The sequence below is a fragment of the Loxodonta africana genome, chromosome 4, assembly GCF_030014295.1.
Source record: "Loxodonta africana isolate mLoxAfr1 chromosome 4, mLoxAfr1.hap2, whole genome shotgun sequence".
Classification (NCBI taxonomy): Eukaryota; Metazoa; Chordata; class Mammalia; order Proboscidea; family Elephantidae; genus Loxodonta; species Loxodonta africana.
In genome coordinates this window covers 178,271,463-178,293,484 of record NC_087345.1, presented here as the reverse complement: position 1 = coordinate 178,293,484, position 22,022 = coordinate 178,271,463, and the positions used below count along the sequence as shown (strand labels likewise).

Below are 22,022 nucleotides of genomic sequence, written 5' to 3'. Positions count from 1 at the left end.
TTAGTGGAAAATATTTTGTTTTTCGTCTCTGACAGGTTCCCACATTATACACGTTCTGGCTTTTGCAGATTTTGCTCTATATGGAATCCAAAATTACAGGGACTAGGGAATGTATACCTCCACAGCAGCATTAGAGTGCAGAGTTTGAGACTGGGATTTATAAGTGCTTTTCAAAGGATGGGGTTTGGAGAAGGATCGAATATCTTGTCAAAATTTGAAGTTTTTCTTGGGACTGAAGTCAAAATCATACATGCCACAGAAGAGGGAAAAAGGGAGGCTTTTCTCACTTTAATTGTTCATCTGCAACAGAAAGTCCAGTATCCCTGAGAGAGGAAACACTGCAAGAAGAAGGGAGTGAACAAGTTCTCCCAAATGAAGATTGCTGCTCAAGTATGTCTATTTCCCTGCTTGTATCGGGGCTCTGGTGGCGCAGTGTTTAAGACCTCAGCTGCTAACCAAAAGTTTGGCAGTATGAACCCACCAGCTGCTCCTTGGAAACCCTATGGGACAGTGCTACTCTGACTTATCAGATGGCTTATGAGTCAGAAGTGACTCAAGGGCAAAGGGTCTAGTTTTTTGCTTTTTTTTTTGGTTTGCCCTGGTTATCAGGTATAAAATTCACATTTCCCAACCGAATGCTTGGCAGCACCAAGACATTGCAATAATGGTTAATCTTTAATCGAACATTCTCCATCTTCATGAAATAAACTTTTCTCTCATTGAGTTTCCTTTTCCTTTCTTTCTCAGGTTTCTGTTCTTTGTCTGTCTTCAAGTCTGTGCTTTGCTTCAATTGCAATGTAAATGTCTCTGATTTTTAAGTTTAAAGTGACATCCCTCCAAAGGGAGGGCGATTCATATTCATTCTGGTCTTCCAACTTCTTCATTTTCTTCTTGGTTATATGCAAATTCTTGGTATCTATAAAGACTGTATATCCCTCTCTTGCATACTTTTGCATACATTACACCATTCCATTCCCGTCCAATTGAACAAAAGGACTTCTTGTCATTTGGAGAATAACAAAATCTGAGCAGTAATTCTGTGCTTCTTGCCCACATAGAAAGTTACAATGTGGAACTCGATCTTTGCACGAGAGCTCACCTTGGAACAATTAATATTGCATTCTCGTCCTAGATGACTCTAGGGCCCAGTGAGGATAAACCTTACAAAACCTTTGGGGAATGTGAGAATGCAATGTTGGCCATAGTCACAAGACGCAGCCTTGCCCTATGTTGTCTACCCCAACTGACATCCCATGGAATTTTGACTTGGTCCATATATGAGCGTCGAATTGTATCTTCTTGTAAAAACACTCGGCATAAAAGGCTGAAACATGTGGATGATGGGAAACCTGTTCAGCCACGAATGTTACACTGTTTTTGGAAACTCAAAGAACAGGTCGTTCTGAAAGTAGCTCTGTGTTCTCTTCAGTGTCATTTTGCAATGTTCAGTGACAATGAAAGATCTCACCCAAAATGGGACTGTTTGGCTTTCTGGCAACCGATATCCTTTTCTTCCTGCATGAAAGGTGGAGAAGTACCATTTCACAACATGGACAATTCAATTCCAGGATCCTTCAGGTCACTTACAAGCTAGCGTGAATGAGCAAAAAATATGCATACATTTCTAAAAGAGATCTTTCGAGGATAAATGTTGGAAGAACTATCTTAGTAAGATCCATTCCAAACCTAACCTTTGACAAGAGATGCATGATAACACTTTTGTGCTCTTCCAATGACCCTGTGTACCCTAGATCTTCTGTATGGTCATGGGAATCAAAAAGGTTAGCATCACTTGATGTTCCACTGGACGTGAAGGAAGTAAGTGATTCTGTGTTTTCTGGGCACTTTAGACTATTTGTTGAGCTTCTGTGTGTCAAGACTGAGAGAGATCCAGAGGAATCTATTAAGCACGTTGGAGATGAGCCACTCTGTGGGAGAAAGATGTGGCAATCTACTTCTATAAAAATTACAACCTTGGAAGCCCTACCGGGACAGTTCTGCTCTATCCTATAGGGTCCCTATGAGTTGGATTCAATTCAACAACAATGGGTTTGATTTGCTAGAATAAGAAAACTCTGGGACTTTATTTGGAGACAAGTTGACTGGATTGAAGAAGCTAGATTACTACTAGGTAGTGAGTGCCCAAGGCATGTACTATTTGGTGTTAGAATTTGATGATATCTCAGGGAAGCTAATACAGGTCCAATTGGTTGGGAGGCGGATGCTGCTCTGACTTACACAACTGAGCAGGTTCTGAAGGTAAGACAACCTGGGAAGGCATTGTTTGAATTATGGGTTCCAAGGGACTAGGTCGATATATTGCATCTACAGTATTAATTGTTCTTATAATTCCACCTGTGTGCTTCTCTGCATTACTCTGGTCTTTAGCAACCTGCAACAATACAATGTAGTGCTTGGTTGAATCTACCATGATAGTTATTGTCTCTGAGAGCTTCAGTTTTCTATCTCTGATCTTCACCTTTGCTGTTCTGAAGGTTGTCATCAAAAAATTTTGAGTACTCTATCAGTATTTGCAGAGAAATGTCAGCCCATTTGATACGTTTCTCATGAAAGTCTTGGACCCTAGGAAAGAATTCTGAATATAAAACCCCACAGTGTGGTAGGAGGGAGTCAGGGAGGAGAGTAACGCATGGCCCACCCCCCCAGGCAAGAAGCAGGGACCCTCAACCCACCAATTTCGTGACCAATTCAGCTTTTTCATAACTATATGGAAAGCCACCTTAATCATACACTAAAATCTTATACCAAAAAAGAAACCAAACCCATTGCTCTCGAGTCAATTCTGACTTATAGTGACCCTGTAGAACAGAGTAGGGTTTGCAAGGACGAGCTCATGAATTCGAACTACTGACCTTTTGATTAGCAGCCATTGCTCTTAACTACTGCGCCACCAGGGCTCCAAAATGTTATAAAGTAGAACATAATTTACCCTAGCTTTAAAAGCGAATAGTATTCCAAATAATACAGTTTGGTCAAAATAATTTTCTATAATCCTCCAACTTGTGAAACTAGGCATGAATACCAAAGAGATGGTTTGTTGTATTCCGTGGCACATGGAGGTGGTGTGACTGCCAAGCTGTGAAAATGAGTGATGTCCAGGAGCTCTGGCTGGGAGTGAGTGGCTGTCGTGTCACTAAGGGGTTGCAGGGCACCAGCTGACACTGTCAGAAGGGGTGTCACCAAAACGACTCTCTATAAAATTATCTCTGTAGTGGAGAATGAAGAAAACCAAAGACAAAAGGGAAAGATTAGTCCAGTGGAGTAATGGACCTCAAGTACGACAGCCTCCACCAGACTGATTCCAGTACAACTACATGGGGCTCGGCTACCTCCACTGATTGCTCTGACAGGGATCAGAACAGAGGGTCTTGGACAGAGCTGGAGAAAAATGGAGAGCAAAATTCTAACTCACAAAAAAGGACCAGACTTACTGACAGAGACTGGAGAAACCCCAGGAGCATGGCTCCCAGACACCATTATAGCTCAGTAATGAAGCTATTCCTGAGGTTCACCCTTCAGCCAAAGATGAGACAGGCCCACAAAAGAAAACAATTGCCCAAAGGGGCAGGAGGGCACAGGAAAGCTGGTAATGGGAACCCAAGGTCAAAAAGGGAAGGGTGTTGACATGTCGTGGGGTTGGCAACCAATGTCACAAAACAAAAAGCACAGAACCACAGCCTGGGTCCTGGGTAGCAATTCCAGTGCTGCCACTAGTTTAATGGTATGGATTGGACTTAAAGAGCTAAATGATATAAAATGCCACTTCATCCTACTGATTATTATAAAGAGCTCTATTTTTCCATGATAGCCTTGTATTTCTGAGCTCCATATGAACACATAAAAAAGATTAAAAAAAAAACCTCCATTTATGGGAGACCAAAATGATGTTTTTGCAAATAATCTTTCTGATTAAGGCAAATGAAACGTCACCGTATTATTTTTATTTTATTTTGGGATAGAAAAAAAAAAGGAAAGCTAACTGAATTTGTGCTGGATAGTTTTGTTTTGTTTAATCTCATTTCAAATTGTATTAGGGCCACATTTAAAGAATGATGTTCAGGGCTGATGATTACAAATCATCTGAATGGGTTATTTCCTTCTCTCCTAACCCACCTTCCAACTTCTGCTTATCTCTGGGGTGGCTGTTTATCATGCAAACTTTTCGAAAGGGATTCTGACAAGTGTTGAAAAATTCGAGTTTGTAGACTAAAGATAGAATAATGTGAAAATGTAAAAAAAAAAAAAATCCCTGTAGTTAGTTACAATAACAAAAACACTTTTCTAAGCCCACCTTACAGCTATCAATACATCTACAGGGCTAAAGCTCTATGCTAACTCACTTGTAGAACCTTCTAATGCATGTCAGTCCGAGCTGGCATTATTGCCCAACTACAATATTGCTTTCAATCATGTGGTTTCATCTGCTCTCACTACAAGCACACACTGTTGTTTTCATTGCTGCCGCTGTTTTTATAGTCACTGGTTCTGTCAAATTTTCTGATGTTTTAGCTGCAATGTTGTGGCCATTAGTATTTGTGAACCTCTATCAATACCTTTTTTGAGAAATGAAGCAGTAATTAAAGGAAAAGAAGGAGTAATGTATGGGAATTACAATTTACAAGTAACATTAGTACAAAAAATATTACTAAGGATTGTGTTTGGCCTGGCATGGGAGGAAGTCCTTGGGGGTGGGGATGGGTGACACCATGAGTGACCACATGGGGTGACACCAAGCCTAGTGATGCCACTGGTGAGTGGCGGGAGAAAAAACTGACTCTTTTAGAGACTATCTAAAGTTGTAAAAGAAAAAAAAATCTTCAAATGTATGAACATATTTAATTTACTAAAAAAAAAAACTTCAGATTTACAGATTGAAAAAAACTGGAAAAGAAAATGTGTTCCACAAACAAGCTAATACCTGATGGGATCTCTCTTCAGAAGGACTGTTGCATCATCCTCTTCATCCGTTTCTGCAGAACCTGCCTCAACAAATATTTTTAAGGGATTTTGCCACTCTCCAGAGTATAAAACAATACTTTACTAGCAAATAATATTTACCAGTACTTTATAATTATTGCCAGATTTTTTCTGCCAATGTTAAGAAAACAAGCATGCTTTGCAAATTCTGATTTTTACTGCAAGAATCAAACTACATTTTAAAGGATATATTTGGATCTGCTTTGTGCCTGGTTACTATGTCCTGTTCTTATGTCCATATTCTGACTCCAGCAGCACATTGAGTTGATCATTGTAGTTTGAATGTTAGGTGGACTAGTCTCTCCTATTACTCTTACTTAAAAAAAAAAAAAAAAATGGAGCTATTATTTCAGAGTTATTTTGTGTGGTGGAGTAACTGTCAAGAGAAAATCAAATCCTATGTCTATAAATGCCAGTGGAATTAAGATAGTAATTGAAAAAAATGTATAAATCAATTTTGGAAGACCTGCCATCTTTAAACTTTGATTCCTGCCATCTATCGGTATTTTATTTTGACCCATTTTTCATGTTTTATTATGTCCCTTACTAGGTGTCATGGGTTGAATTTTGTCCCCCAAAAGTATGTGTATCAATTTGGCTAGGCCATTATTCCAAATATTGTGTGATTGTCCACAATTTTGTTATCTGATGTGATTTTCCCGTGTGTTGTAAATCTTACCTTAATGATGTTAATGAGATGGGATAGGCTACAGTTATTTTAATGAGGCAGGACTCAATCTAAAAGATTGGATTGTGTCTTGAGCCAATCTCTTCTGAGATATAAAGAATAAAAATGGGCAGAGAGACAAGGGTACCTCATACCACCAAGAAAGCAGCATTGAGGGCAGAGCATGTCCTTTGGACAAGGGGTCCCTGTACCTGAGAAACTCCTAGACCAGGGGAAGATTGATGACGAGGACTTTCCTCTAGAATGACAGAGAGAGAAAGCCTCCCCCTGGAACTCATGGCCTGAATTTGGGCTTGTAGCCTGCAAGACTGTGAGAATAAACTTCTCTTTGTTAGAGCCGTCCACCTGGGGTATTTCTGTTACAGCTGCCCTAGATGACTAAGACACTAGGGTTTGACATTTTCTCTTAGTAGGGCATACACATTTATGCTTAAATATATTCCTAAGGCACAATATACAATTTGCTTCAGTCATGGATGGAATCTTTTTGTCCTTTATATTTCATAGATAATTATTATTGTTACCTAAAAAATATTTAGGAGTCCAGGGTAGCACAAAGAGCTAAGCACTCAGCTACTAACTTAAAGGTTGGCAATTCAAATCCACCCAGAGACTCCAGAGAAGAAAGTCCTGCTGATCCGCTTCTGAAAGGGCATAGCCGTTGAAAACCTTATGGAGCCCTGTTCTACTCTGCAATGTATGGGATCACCATGAATCAAAATCAACTCAAAGGCAACCAGTAAGAAATACTTAAATTTCCGTTACCAAAATATTGTCATGTTGAATGAAAATTTCTCAGACATAAGACTCACTTGAAAACCGAGGGGATTATCCAATAGGCAAGGTAAACACATTGCTTACCTTGCTTACCAGACTTCTGTAGTGAACAGTTTCACATTTTTTCACCACGTCAAATATTCTGCTTCTAGGTATGGCTCACATCTGTCTCTCCCAATCCCACAGCACCTTCCTACAGAATCAAAGACTCTTTTCAAATTTGTGTTCCCTGACGGGGGTGGATGAACCAGTGAGCGAGGTAAGTGTGAGCATACTTGTGTTTACTCAGTAATCTGTAGTGAAAATTTTCATGAGTAATCAAAGACGTGATGAAACCCATGAGAAAATGTTCACCACAGTTGATTTGGTAAGCCCAATAAGCCCTGGATGTTCCTTGTCTATTGGGTAATCTGCCCTTGTTTAAGAGAAATGAATGTCTTCATTAGATTTATCTGTTTGGTTATTTTCAAAATGAACAGCTAGCATTGTATCTGTGATTGTTAAGGTTGTGTGCTAACAGCTTGGCCATGACTCTCAGTGGTTTGGATGTTATGTTGTAGCCTGGCGGTCATACAAATGATGTGATCACCTTCATGATGGGATATGGTGTGAGTAGCCAATCACTGAAAGGGTGTTTCCTTGCGGGTGTGGCTTGCATCTAATATAAGCAGACTTTCTGGTAAGCCTTGTGGGCTTTTGCTCACTCTGGATCCTGTAGCTGGCTCCTGTTTCTCTGACCTCTGGTTTTGAGACTTGAGCTAGCAGCTTCCTTGCTATCTTGCCTGCCAACCTTGGGTTTTGAAGGTCTTTGCAATCTGTGAAGCAAAGCCCTGCTGTCTGACTTGCTGATCTTGGGTTCATCAGCCCCTACGGCTCCGTGAATCAGGAGAAGCCTCCAGGCTGGCCTCTGTTCCAGCCTCTATAATCCTGTGAGTCCTTAACATAAATCTTTCTTTAACATAACTCTCTCTCTATATATTTTTATACTCTTTACTGATTTTGCTTCTCTAGAGAACCCAGCCTAAGACACTAATCTACTCAGAACACACCTCTTTTATTCTAGTGAGGGGTTGGGAGCCAGGTCAAAATATTCTCCTATTCCCTGATACTATTTATTTGAATTTGATCATCATGGTTCATTTTCAAGAAATGGATTTTTACAAAACCAAAGACCTAATCTAGGATTTGAATCCTATTTTATCTTATTTATGTTCTTAGTAAGATTCACAAATCCAATGTAAATTCTATCGTTGTCCTTGGATTACAAAAGAGATACAGAGTGAGACAGAGAGAGAGATGTCAGGGTGTGGTTTCTGGTGCTTTAGAATACAGAGGTTTGAGAACATCATAACTAATACCTTTGTGCATCCCCATGGTATAAAAGAACTCTGGCTTAAGTGTGCATTCAGTGCGTTCTCTGTTTCCGTGTCCAACACTGAGGAATCTCCAATTTCCAAGAAAGGTTAGTACAAAACATTCCTTGTCTTATGGGAATTGTTTCTTTATTGATAAAATTTTGTATGTATTCAACAATTATTTCCTGTATTTCTGATCTAGCTCATGTCCACATGATCTATCATATATTTTTTCAGTCAAGCAGCCTCTTGGCTGAGAGGGTGAGCAGATTGCAGAAAATAATAAAAGTCATGACAAGAGACAGAGTCCACTCATTTCTGCAAATTGATATGGACTAAGGATGATGAAAAGACTTTGCATCAAAATAAATGATACTCAAGACATTTTCACATAAATTTGGAATTGGCAAGGGGTGGGTTATCTACATTTTCACAATACAAATTTTTCAAAAAAATCTTTTCCTAGGACATCATCAGACAAGGATATAATTGGTAGTGACGATGATGCACAAGGCTTTGTTGGATGAATGAAAGACTCCAGATATTTAGCTTTCCTTGAAGCCTGTGGAATGTCACCATTGTTTATCAAACCCCATGATTTTGCCCAGGCCCTGCTCTTTCCTCCACAGACATTCCACAAGAAATATTTCCTAAGTGTGTACTCCATTTTTGTTTCTTTTGTGGGGATTTACTCTTAGAATCTCAGTTGTAGGAGTCCTGGGAGACCTGATGAATACAAAAGATTTCCCATTCATGAAGACCCTAAATTAGAAGCACATTATACCCTTCTACAGCTAACAACTGCCCTATTTTATTAAGATTTCTCTTGCTTAATGACGAAGTGACAGCTAAGGCCTAAAGAATTTTGGCAACAATCACCAAAATGTATACAACAGTATATTTCACACAAAGATAAAATTGTGCCCTTGTGTTTTAGGTTGGATCACAACTATCAGCAATGTCTCAAGTAAATCTTGATTGGGTTGATGAGCGTCAGCTTCAGCGTTTAAATGAAAGGTTAATTGTCGTTGACGAAAGTGATGAGGTTATTGGTGCAGATACCAAGAGGAATTGCCACCTGAATGAAAACATTGAGAAAGGTAGTATGGAAATGTTTTCTTTGTCTGTTTCATCAGATTTTTATCCTTTTTATCCCAAACTCACAGAGATGTAGAGGGGGGAAACTTCAGGCATTTCTCATGAGGGGAGACCTTCAATCATCTTATGCTCTTGTTGCTTGCCTTCTTTAGGAGAAGATTCAAGAAGGGTCTATCTTAAATCTTTTTATTTTGAGCATTAATTTGTCATCAGGTTTTCATTACCTGGAGACCATGAATTACCAGTCTGGGAATCCAGCGTGTATTCCCCTTTCCTCTGCACAGGAGCCATATTATAGGTTTTCTGCTGTAGCGATTCTCTGTGAGATAGAGAGCCAGGTCAGAAGGACAAGTGAATTACTATATCCGCTCCATATTCGTTGGCTCATATGAATCGGCATTTATTTTTTCAGGACTGTTGCACCGAGCCTTCAGTGTTGTCTTGTTCAACACAGAGAATAAAGTCTTGATACAGCAGAGATCAGACTGCAAAGTTACTTTTCCCGGTGAGTCCATTCAATTGTACCTATGGCTTAAGATGTCCATGTCATTTGACCTGGAAGTATCTGGGATGTAAATTATCTGAATTGCCCTTGTCTGGCTCTCACTTTAGTCAACAGTTAGTTCATCCCTGAGGGAACAGTATAGACAGATCCTTAGAAAAAGAAAACCAAACCAGTTGCTGTCAATTCAACGCAGATGTATGTGACCCCATGTGTGTCAGAGTGGAACTATGCTGAATAGGGTTTACAATGCTTATTTTTCAGAAGAAGATCACCCGCTCTTTCCTCTGAGGCACCTGTGGGTGAACTTGAACCACTAAACTTTTGATTATCAGTCAAGCACAGAGTAGGTACCATCTAAGGATTTGGAGGATTAGAATCAATAACATTTAGCAATTAATTAAGGACATATACAAAAATGATTATCCTACAAGCCAAATCTCTGGGTTTTATATTCTCCTGCACTTCCCAAAATCAAGAGAGAGTGAGTAGGTAGAAATAGTCCCTTTTAAGGGTGGGGGGGAAAGCATTTATACCAACTCTAATCATTTTAAACTTTTTTGCATGAAGTGTTGTAATTTTTTCAAACCACGCCTTGCATGACACATTAAAAGTGGACGGGGCCCAGGATAGAAGACGGTGGCAATGAAGACCTCTCCTTTGTTCCTCCTTATCTGAGGTTCTGTGGCTCAAAGCTTTCAGTGTCTGAGGAGGGAGATGGGAGGGAGAGTCAGTGAACAGAGTGGTTCCCCCATCATAAATAGCATTGCTGTTACTTAGGTAATTAGTATGTTTCATTAAGAAAACTTTCTCAAAGATATTATACCTGAAATGGCTTCTATAAAGCTATATTCATTAAACAAGATCATCCTTCTTTCTGAATGTGACTCCTGTCTCCTCAGCTCCACCTTAAAACCTACACAAAGACACACACACACCTCACACCCACTCTCTCCTCTGCCTCTTTAGGATATATTAGATACTTGGAGCTCTGGTGGTTCAGTGGTTAAGAGCTAGGCTGCTAACTGAAAGGTCAGTACTCCAATCCACCAGCCTCTCCTTGGAAAGCCTACTGGGTGGTTCTACTCTGTCCTATAGGGCTGCTATGAGTTGGAATCAAGTGGACGGCAAGAGGTTTGGTTTTTTTTTTGTTGGGGGGAGGGTGTTTGCGGTATACGTATGTATGAATCCTGATCCCTGTCCCAAGACATACCTGGAGAATGTAACAAGATATACACATGAGAAATTAACTTGCAGTCGATGGATCTACATTAAGTATCAGCGGAGCAGTAAGGGTAATCCATTCTTAAGAACAATTCCATGAGGTAAGTATCATCATACTCATCTTGTCAGGTAAAACCAGGTGTATGTGTGTCAGAGTAGAACTATGATCCATAGGGTTTTCAATGGCTCATTCTTCAAAAGTCGATTGCTGTACCTTTCTTCTGGGGCTCATTGAGAAAGGCTGGAACCTTCAAAGTTTTGGTTACCGGCTGACTTCGTTAACCATTTGCGCCACCCTGAAACTTCTAAGGAGACTTGGTGACACAAAGATTAAAGCAATCAATTCCTAATCCAAATTTGGCTGTTCGAAACCGCAAGTGGCTCTGTTGGAGAAAAATGTGGCACTTGGCTTCCATAGAAAGTTACAGTCTTGGAGACTTATAGGGTCACTATGAGTCAGATGGCAGTGGCTTTTTTTTTTTCCGGGTGGGGGGTGGGAGAAACTTCTATCTTGTCAAGTTCCTTGCCCAAACTCCCACACCCAATAAAAGCCACAGAGCCAGGATCTGCACAGAACACTCACAGTAAACCCTTGCTCTTTCTCCTCAACCAGTCTATGTTACAGATAATTTTGTTCTACCTGAAGGTCTGTGTTTGCATTTTTAGTATATTCGGTCTTCAATAATTAAAGTAAGGGAAATGCTTTCCATGTGCATTCTCTTCAGGGTATTTCACTGAGTCTTGCTGTAGTCATCCTTTGTACAACCCACTGGAACTGGAAGAACAAGATGCCATTGGAATCAGGAGAGCAGCTCAGAGACGCCTGCAGGCTGAGCTGGGGATTCCCCCCGAGCAGGTACCCAATATCTGTCCAGTATCCACTGTGCTAATGGTGAATCCAGTGGGTGACATTCAGCAAAAGCTGAACATGAGCTCAGTGACTGGATTTGTGTCATTGGCCTCATAAAGGTGGTGTTACAAATAGGAGATTTGGACATTGTACATTTTTTGTTAATTTCGGGTAGAGATTATTTAGAAATCTGGCTTTCTATCAAACACTGAAGAAAGAGAAGGTTGAAATTTTAGACTAATAGGATGTTTGAAATTTTTTACCTTCGGCCATTAAAGAAAATAATTTAGAAGGAATGGATATTTTCTTGGCAAAGATGGTTAGTTTATATTGGGCGAGGGCACAGTTCTTTAAAGTATGACACAGACAGATTAACTGAAATAAAACAAATTCAAAACCGGATTATTATTTAGTCTTGAATCTACATGTTTAGCTAGGTAAAGTTAAGGTTTAGATAATTAGCCCTTTTGAGTGAAAACATATGTATTTATTTTCTCTACTTTGCCTATACTTTCTATATTTTCAACACTGGCATTGTTAATTAACACTGTGTCAATTTTTGTCATAGATTTCTCTAGAAGACATTTTAGTTATGACAAAGTATCACCACAAGGCAAGATCAGATAGAATCTGGGGAGAACATGAAATTTGCTACCTTCTGCTTATAAGGAAGAATCTCCCTGTGAATCCAGATCCCAGTGAAACAAGACGTTTCTGCTACATGACCAAGGAGGAGTTACAGGAGTTGCTGGAAAGGGGAGCCAGGGGAGAAGTGAAAGTTACCCCGTGGCTGAGAGTCATCGCAGAGAAATTTCTGTATAAGTGGTGGGCTCATTTGGATGAAGTAATCCAGTTTGTTGAGCTTAATAAAATAGTCAGAGTGTGAAGAGCATGGGTGTCGAGAATTTGCCAGAAATACTGCCCCCAAACAGAAAATGCTGTGTTTTCACTGCAGGCAAACATGACACACAATTGCCTTGTAATTATATGCTTTCACAAGAAAAGGAAAATCTTTCGATTGCTAATAATCTAGAAATCACATACTTTTAAACCTTTTAATCTACTTTGTTATATTATCCTATTGTTTTCTTTTGTCCCATTTCTATATTTTTCATGTTTGGTTGAGAAGGGGAATTTGAATGTTTCCCCCTCCACACTTTCCATTTTATATGCAGTTGGCAGGTTAGCAGTAGCTGATCCTGAAAGGCCTGGTAGAAGGTCCTTGAGAGGACTGGAATCTGTTATATTAGACTGTTAGGTGAACTGTGATCCTACTTTTTCGACGGTGCTATCCAAACTCCCAGGAAGTCAGAATGGGGTATCTCTGCATGATTATTAGTGTTTTTTAAAGCATCACTTATTTCACAGTACAAAACAAAGTTTATTTTCAAGAAACACACATTCAGTCTTGTGTCTTAAGGCCTGGCTATATGCATTTTAGTTCATCTCTAAAATGGGTTCATGTCAACACATGTTATAGCCTAACTACAAACCGCACAGGAAATGTATATGGTCGCAACCAGATGTCTCTGCATTCATCCACTTTTGTTCCTGAAGTTGGCTTATATCTCTGTAATCTGCTTGTAAACGAAGGCAGTTTTGCTTTTAAAAATTACTCTGTATTTTAGCACAAAGTGAGTATACATTTTTAAATTAGACCTGAGTATGTAATATTGAGAACGAAATCATGTTTTAAAACCAGACCTGATAATATAGTGAAATTGCCGCATGCCTTAGATAATAACCCCTGAAGATTTCCATTCTTCAAACTAAGGTGTTATTTTGTTGTTTCTTGATGAAAGAAAAGTGAGCTTTTGATTCTTGTTTCTAGTAAGCATAGATAAATCTTATTAAAATATTTCACAAACTAATGAAATTTAAATTTATAATATCTTTTTACTTAATAAATGCTAGTGTTAAATTCCTACTGTTCATTTTTAGGAGGTAACAAATCATCTTTATATAAATATTAAATGCCTCAATAGAAAGATCACTGTATATTTAAGGTGTTTTCTTTAGTAGAAAAAAATTCTTCACTTTTAAATGAATTTTATCTTTAGGATTTATAACATTGATTTCATTAAATCCGTAGCTTATTCTCTTCAAAATAACTCTATTCTCTTATGAGAAAATGTTAAAATAAAATAGATACATGTGCTTGCTTCTCAAGATTTTGAAAGACATATTAAACCAACCAAAACCAAACCCATTGCGGTCATGTTGATTCCAACTCATAGCAACACTATAGGACAGGGTAGAAGTGCCCCATCAGGTTTCCAAGGAGGAGCTGGTGGATTTGAACTGCTGACTTTTTGGTTAGCAGCTGAGCTTTCAGCCGCTGTGCCACCAGGGCTCCAACAGGTATATTACCTACCAGCAAATGTGAGCATTGGGGGAAAAAAATGGAAAAATTCTTTATAAAACACAAGCAATCAAAGCCAACACAAGAATAAGTAGAAAATATGAATAATCTTATAGCTCTTAAAGAAATTGAATCTGTATTTTCTAATTTTGCTTGCAAAAGAAACTGTACTCATATAGTCCCCAATGAGATCAAATGATATTCCTGCTATAATTCTAACTTGCTTGTATCCTACTATAAAGATAAATAAATATAGCCGTAGATTAAAACTTATCTGTGTCTCTTGAACCTGATTGTGCCTGATGAACCAACAATCACAGAAGTGATACTGCACCTGCCATCATCATTTCACTCAGCATCATACTGGAAGTCCTCCCATTAAGAAAAGATAAAGGAGTAAAATTTTATAAAGATTGTAAAGAAGAAATACAACTATAATTATTTTCTGATACTATGCAAAAATTTTTTAAAATACAGATTCTTATGAGCAATAATAAGTGAATTTAGTAAGGTTGCTAATACAAATTTAATACACAAAAATCACGTGTATTTGACAACTTGGTCGTAATGGACCAATTCCTCAAAAAGCACATTTCAGTACATATGAAATAGATCACTTAGATAAGCACTATAGAGAAATTGAATTTGTTATTAAACACTCGCCCAAAATAAACATAGAGGTAGGGCCAAGATGGCAGAATAGCCAGAGGTTTCCAGTGATTCCTCTTACAACAAAGACCAGAAAAAACAAGTGAAACGATTATATTTATGACAAACTAGAAGCCCTGAACATCAAAGGCAAAGTTAGAGAATGGCTGAGCAGCAGGGGGAGGAAGAGATGGTTCAGAAGCAGAGAGGAGTTCAAGGACCTGAATCGTTGGGATGAATCAGGCCTCATTCCCAGGGGTGGCTACAGTGGGCTCGTGGTAGCGTTTGACCTCAGTTTCCTCAGGGAGAAGCAGCCAGCTGCACAGCCTACTCACACCTCCGGAACCACAGAAAAATGGCGCTCTCAGCAAAAGCTAAGTACTTGTGTATCTTTTACCATGCCCCCTGCCCCAAGCCAGATTCAGAGGCTGTTGATTTTGCTGGGCCTAAGACAGGCCCTGTTGAGCACCGAGAGCCATTCTCCCAGCCTTGGAGAAGACATAAATTCGCAATTGTGGGAAAAAATAATTTGCCAGCTCCACTAACCTGGGGAGCTCAGGACAGAAGCAGCTCCTGTCCAGGCAAAAACAGTCCATGGTAGTTGAATACTTTTCCCTGTGCACGGACCTATGTGGGCCTATTTTGGGAGAATAGGCCCTTGTTGGCAGACTGGAACTGTTTCAGCTGTGTGGTAGAGAGGTGGAGGTTTGATAATTTACACAGCTTTGCCTATTAAACAGCGTCCTCACCTACCCATATCGGGGACCTAAGGACTGGTGGCTCTGCTTGGGTCACTCAGCCACCCACAACAGAGGTCCAACAATTACTGGTACCTCCCGGTCCTTACAACCAAAAGCATTGGGTGCCTATGGTCCATCTGCAGAACCCACCCACCTGTACACTCTAGGGAACTGGGATACGTTTTCCTCAGAGACACTTGGGAGACGATTATCAGCCTCCTGCCTTGTTCAGAGCGGAACATCCTGCTGCAACCAGATACTGGTACCTACACCAATCACTCCTGCCCCTCTAAGACTGTAGAACAGACCCTGTACAACACACTTGATGACCAGCTACCTGGACACCTGTGCTGAATCCTTACAAGAAAAGTGAATGGATTCCTGGACTGATATACCTGATAAGAGCTCTAGCCATCTGGCGACAGGACATCAGAACTTCAAAGGTGAAAATAATCAAGCTAGCTCACTCAAGCAACCCATCTGGGCATATCAAAACAAAACAAAGCAAGAAGCTAGGATACGGTAAGCAAACATAAACTAAACTAATATAATAACTTACATATGGCTTGGAGACAACAGTCAATATCAAATCATATAAAGAAACAGATCTGATTGCTTCAACAAGCTTTCAAAACAAAGAATCAAGGGATCGTCTAGATGGAAGTGCACCTCTGGAATTGCCAGGTGCAGGATACAAAAGATTAATATACAGAACCCTTCAAGACATCAGGAAGGATATCAGGCAATACATAGAACAATCCAAGGTACACACAGATAAAGCAATTGAAGAAATAAGAAAAGTTCCGCAGGAACATAACGAAAAATTTAATAAGCTGCAAGAATCCACAGAGAGACCCAAGGAAAAAAAAAAACTAAACCCAGTGCTGTCAAGTAAATTCTGACTCACAGCAACCCTAGAGCACAGAGTAGAACTGCCCCATAGAGTTTCCAAGGAGCACCTGGTGGATTCGAACTGCTGACCCTTTGGATAGCAGCCATAGCACTTAAGCACTACTCCCCCAGGCAGACAACAATCAGAAATACAGAATTACACAACTCAAGAAAAATTGAACAAGTGGAAGGCAGAATTGGTGAGAGTGAAGATAAAGCACTTGGCACAAATATATTTGAAGAAAAATCAGATAAAAAATTTTAAAAAATGAGGAAACTATAAGAATCATGTGAGTCTCTATCAAGAGAATTAACCTACGAGTGACTGGAGTACCAGAACGGGGGGAATAGCTGAAAATACAGAGGCAATTGTTGAAGATTTCTTGGCAGAAAACTCCCCAGATATCGTCAAAGATGAGAAGATATGTATCTAAGATGCTCATCGAACCCCATGTAAGGTAGATTTTAAAAGGAAGTCACCAAGACATGTTATAATCAAACTTGCCAAAACCAAAGACAAAGAGAGAATTTTAAAAGCAGCTAGGGATAAATAAAAAGTCACCTACAAAGGAGAGCCACTAAGAATAAGCTCGGAATACTCGGCAGAAACCATGCAGGCAAGAAGGGAATGATTTGACTTATATAAAGCATTGAAGGAAAAAAATGCCAGCCAAGAATCATCTATCCAGCAAAACTGACTCTCAAATATGAAGGTGAAATTAAGACATTTCCAGGTAAACAGAAGCTTAGGGAATTCATAAAAACCAAACCAAAACTACAAGAAATACTAAAGGGAGTTCTTTGGTTAGAAATCCAATAATATCAGGTATCAACCCAAGACTAGAACACTGTGCAGAGCAATCAGATGTCAACCCAGACAGAGAAATCACAAAATAAATCCAGATTAAAAAAACGCTCAAAACAGGGGAACAGCGGTGTCATTATGTAGAAGAATTCAACATTAAACCAATAAAGAGGAACTAAGAAATGTACTCATAGATCCTTCATACGGAGAGGAAAACAAGGCTATATAAAGAAACAAAAGTTAGGTTTAAACTTAGAAAAACAGGGGTAAATATTAAGGTAACCACAAAGAAGACTAACTAGCCTACACATCAAAGTAAGACAGAGACTCAGCAGAAACAAAGTCAACAAACACAAATAAGAGGAAAGGACAATATATAAACTACTAAGGACAAAAAATTAACTGGGGAAAAGAAACTGTCAACAACACACAAAAAAAGACATGAAAATGACAGCACAAAATTCATATTTATCCATAATTATGCTGAATGTAAATGGACTAAATGCACCAATAAAGACACAGAGAGTGGCAGAATAGAAAAAAAAAAAAAAAAGACCATGATCCATCTGTATGTTGCCTGCAAGAGACACACCTTAGACTTAGAGACACAAACAAACTAAAACTCAAAGGATAGAAAAAATTATATCAAGCAAACAACAATCAAAAATGAGCAGGAGTGGCAATATTAATTTCTGACAAAATAGACCTTAAAGTTAAATCCGTCAGAAAGGATAAGAAAGGACACTATATAATGATTAAAGGGACAATACACTAAGAAGATATAACCATATTGAATATTTATGCACCCAATGACAGGGCTGCAAGACACATAAAATGATTTCTAACAGCATTAAAAAGTGAGATAGACAGCTCCACAATAATAGGAGGAGACTTCAACACACCACTTTTGGTGAAGAACAGGACATCCAGAAAGAAGTTCAATAGAGACACGGAGGATCCAAATGCCACAATCGACCAACTTGACCTCAGAGACATATTCAGAACAGTAACCGAACAGCAGCCAAGTCTTTCTTTTCTAGTGCACATGGAACATTCTCAAGAACAGACCACATATTAGGTCATATAGCAAGCCTTAGCAGAACCCAAAACGCTGAAATATTACAAAGCATCTTCTCTGACATTAAGGCCATAAAAGTAGAAATCAATAACAGAAAAAGCAGGGAAAAGAAGTCAAACACTTGGAAACTGAACAATACCCTGCTCAAAAAAGACTGGGTTATAGAAGACATTAAGGATGGATAAAGAAATTCATAGATTCCAGTGACAATGACAACACTTCCTATCAGAACCTTTGGGACACAGTGAAAGCAGTGCTCAGAGGTCAATTTATATCAATAAATGCACACATACAAAAAGAAGAAAGGGGCAAAATCAAAGAATTATCCCTACAACTTGAAGAAATAGAAAGAGAGCAACAAAAGAAACCCACAGGCACCAGAAGAAAACAAATTATAAAAATTAGAGCAGAACTAAATGAAATAGAAAACAGAAAAACAATTGCGTGGATGAAAAAGACCAAAAGCTGGTTCTTGGAAAAAATCAACAAAATTGATAAACCATTGGGCAAACTGACAAAAGAAAACCAGGAGAGGAAGCAACATGGATAAGAAATGAGATGGGTGATATTATCACAGGCCCCATTGAAATTAAAAGAATCATACCAGAATTCTACAAAAAATTGCACTCTAACAAATTTGAAGACCTAGAAAAAATGGATAAATTTCTAGAGACACACTCCCTGCCTAAACTAACACAAACAGAGGTAGAACAACTAAATAGGCCCATAACGAAAGAAGAGATTGAAAAGGTGATCGAAAAGCTCCCCTCCCCGCCCCCCAAAAAAAGCCCTGGACCAGACAGCTTCACTGCAAAGTTCTACCAAACTTTTAGAGAGAAGAATTAACACCACTACTACTAAAGGTATTTCAGAGCATAGAAAAGGACAGAATACTCCCTAACTCGTTCTATGAAACCAGTATATCTCTGATACAAAAACCAGGTAAAGGCAGAACACACACACAAAAAAGAAAATTACAGACCTATATCCCTCCCAAGCTTACATGCAAAAATCCTCAACAAAATTCTAGCCAATAGAATTCAACAACATATCAAAAAAATAATTCACCATGACCAAGTGGGATTCAGACCAGGTATGTAGAAATGGTTCAACATTAGAAAAACAATTAATGTAATCTAAGAATCACATAGTTTTATCAATTGATGCAGAAAAGGCTTTGACAAAGTTCAACACCCATTCGTGATAAAAATTCTCAGCCAAATAGGAATAGAAGGAAAATTCCTCAACATAATAAAGGGCTTTTATAGAAAGCCAACAGCCAACATCATCCTAAATGGAGAGAGTCAGAAAGCATTCACCTTGAGATCAGGAACCAGACAAAGAAGCCCTTTATCACCACTCTTATTCAACATTGTGCTGGAGGTCCTAGCAAGAGCATTTAGGTTAGATAAAGAAATAAAGGGCAACCAGATTGGTGAGGAAGAAGTAACAGTATCTCTGTTTGCAGATGACATGATCTTATACACAGAAAACCCTAAAGAATCCTCAAGAAAACTACTGAAACTAATAGAAGAGTTCAGCAGCATATCAGGATACAAGATACACATACAAACATCAGTTGGAGTCCTCTACGGCAACAAAGAGAACATCGAGGAAGAAACCACCAAATCAATACCATTTACAGTACCTCCAAGAAGATAAAATACTTAGGAATAAATCTTACTAGAGATGTAAAAGACCTACACAAAGAAAACTACAAGACACTACTGCAAGAAACCAAAAAAGGCCTACATACGTGGAAAACATACCTTGCTCATGGATAGGAAGACTTAACATTGTAAAAATGTCTATCCTACCGAAAGAAATCTATAGATACAATGAAATTCTGATCCAAATTCCAATGATTTTTTTAATGAGATAGAGAAACAAATCACCAGCTTCATCTGAACCTCAAAAGAGGCCCCAGATAAGTAAAGCATTACTGAAAAAGAAGAACAAAGTGGAAGGCCTCACTCTACTTGATTTCAGAATCTATCATACTGCCACAGTAGTCAAAACAGCCTGGTACCAGTACAACAACAGATACATAGACCAGTGGAACAGAATTGAGAAGCCACATATAAATCTATTCACATATGAGCAGCTGATATTTGATAAAGGTCCAAAGGCAGTTAAATGGGGGAAATGACAGTCTTTTTCACAAATGGTGCTGGCGTAACTAGATACCCATCCGCAAAAAAATGAAACAAGACCCATAGCTCACACCATGCACAAAAACGAACTCAGAGTGGATCAAAGTCCTAAATAGAAAATCTAAAACCATGAAGATTATGGAAAAAAAATAGGGACAACGTTAGGAGCCCTAACAGAGGGCACAAACATTTTACAAAACATTACCAACAATGCAGAAGAGCAACTAGATAACTGGGAGTTCCTAAAAATCAAACACCTATGCTCATCCAAAGACTTCACCTAAACAGTAAAAAGATTACCTGAAGACTGGGAAGAAGTTTTTAGCTCTGACATTTCCAATCAGCTCCTGATCTCTCAAATCTACATGATACTGCTAAAACTCAAATACAAAAAAAAAAAAAAAAAATTAAAAAATGGGCAAAAGTTATGAACAGGCGCTTCACTAAAGAAGACATTCAGGTAGCTAGCAGATACATGAGGAAATGCTCTCGATCATTAGCCATTAAAGAAATGCAAACGAAAACTACAATGAGATTCCATCAACAAGGCTGGTATTAACCCCCAAAACACAAAATAATCAATGTTGGAGAGGTTGTGGAGAGTCCGGAACACTTCTACTCTGCTGGTGGCAATGTAAAATGGTACAACCACTTTGGAAATCGATTTGGCACTTCCTTAAAAAGTTAGAAATAGGACTACCATACAATCCAGCAATCCTGCTCCTTGGTATATATTGTAGAGGAATAAGAGGCTTTACATGAACAGATATATGCACACCCATGTTCATTGCAGCACTGTTTACAATAGCAAAAAGATGGAAGCATCAAGTTGCCCCTCAACAGATGAGTGGATAAATAAATTATGGTATATTCACACAACGGAATACTACACATCGACAAAGAACAATGATGAAACCGTGGATCCTTTAATAACATGGAGGAATCTGGAAGGCATTATGCTGAGTGAAATTAGTCAGCTGCAAAAGGAATAATATTGTGCAAGACCACTATTATAAGAACTTGAGAAATAGTTTAAACAGAGAAGAAAATATTCTTTGATGGTTACGAGAGGGGGAATGAAGGGAGGGGTGGAGAGGGGTTTTCACTAATTAAATATTAGATAAGAACTATTTTAGGTGAAGGGAAAGACAACACAATACACGAGAGGTCAATACAACTGGACTAAACCAAAGCAAAGAAGTTTTCTGAATAAACTGAATGCTTTGAAGGCCAGTGTAGCAGGGGCGGGGGTTTGGGGACTATGGTTTCAGGGGACATCGAAGTCAACTGGCATAATAAAATCTATGAAGAATACATTCTGCATCCCACTTTGGAGAGTGGCATCTGGGGTCTTAAACACTAGCAAGCAGCCATCTAAGAAGCATCAATTGGTCTCAACCCACCTGGATCAAAGGAGAATGAAGAACACCAAAGACACAAGGTAATTATGAGCCCAAGAGACAGAAACGGCCACATAAACCAGAGTCTACATCAGTCTGAGACCAGAGGAACTAGATGGTGCCTGGCTACAACCAATGACTGCCCTAACAGGGAACACAACAGAGAACAGCTGAGGGAACAGGAGAGCACTGGGATGCAGACCCCCAATTCTCATAAAAAGACCAGGCTTAATGGTCTGACTGAGACTAGAAGGACCCCGGGGGTCTGGGGACCATGACCAAGACAGGAACCACTCCCAAAGCCAACTCTTCAGACAGGGATTTGACTGGACCACGGGATAGAAAATGATACTGGCAAAGAATTAGCTTCTTGGATCAAGTAGACACATGAGAATATGTTGGCATCTCCTGTCTGGAAGGTAGATGAGAGGGCAGAGGGGGTCAGAAGCTGGC

The 22,022-nt window shown here is 39.1% G+C and overlaps 1 protein-coding gene and 1 pseudogene across 1 annotated transcript; one reads left to right on the top strand and one right to left on the bottom strand.

Moving 5' to 3' along the window:
* Nucleotides 1-1,205: 1,205 nt before the first annotated feature.
* Nucleotides 1,206-7,837, bottom strand: LOC135231339 (oxysterol-binding protein-related protein 9-like; annotated as a pseudogene).
* Nucleotides 7,838-8,776: 939 nt separating this feature from the next.
* Nucleotides 8,777-12,378, top strand: IDI2 (isopentenyl-diphosphate delta isomerase 2). Its single transcript, XM_064285288.1, has 4 exons — nt 8,777-8,918; nt 9,329-9,421; nt 11,368-11,498; nt 12,061-12,378. Exons 1-4 carry the CDS (start codon nt 8,777-8,779, stop codon nt 12,376-12,378), a joined length of 684 nt encoding a protein of 227 aa, XP_064141358.1.
* The last annotated feature ends 9,644 nt before the right edge of the window (nt 12,379-22,022 follow it).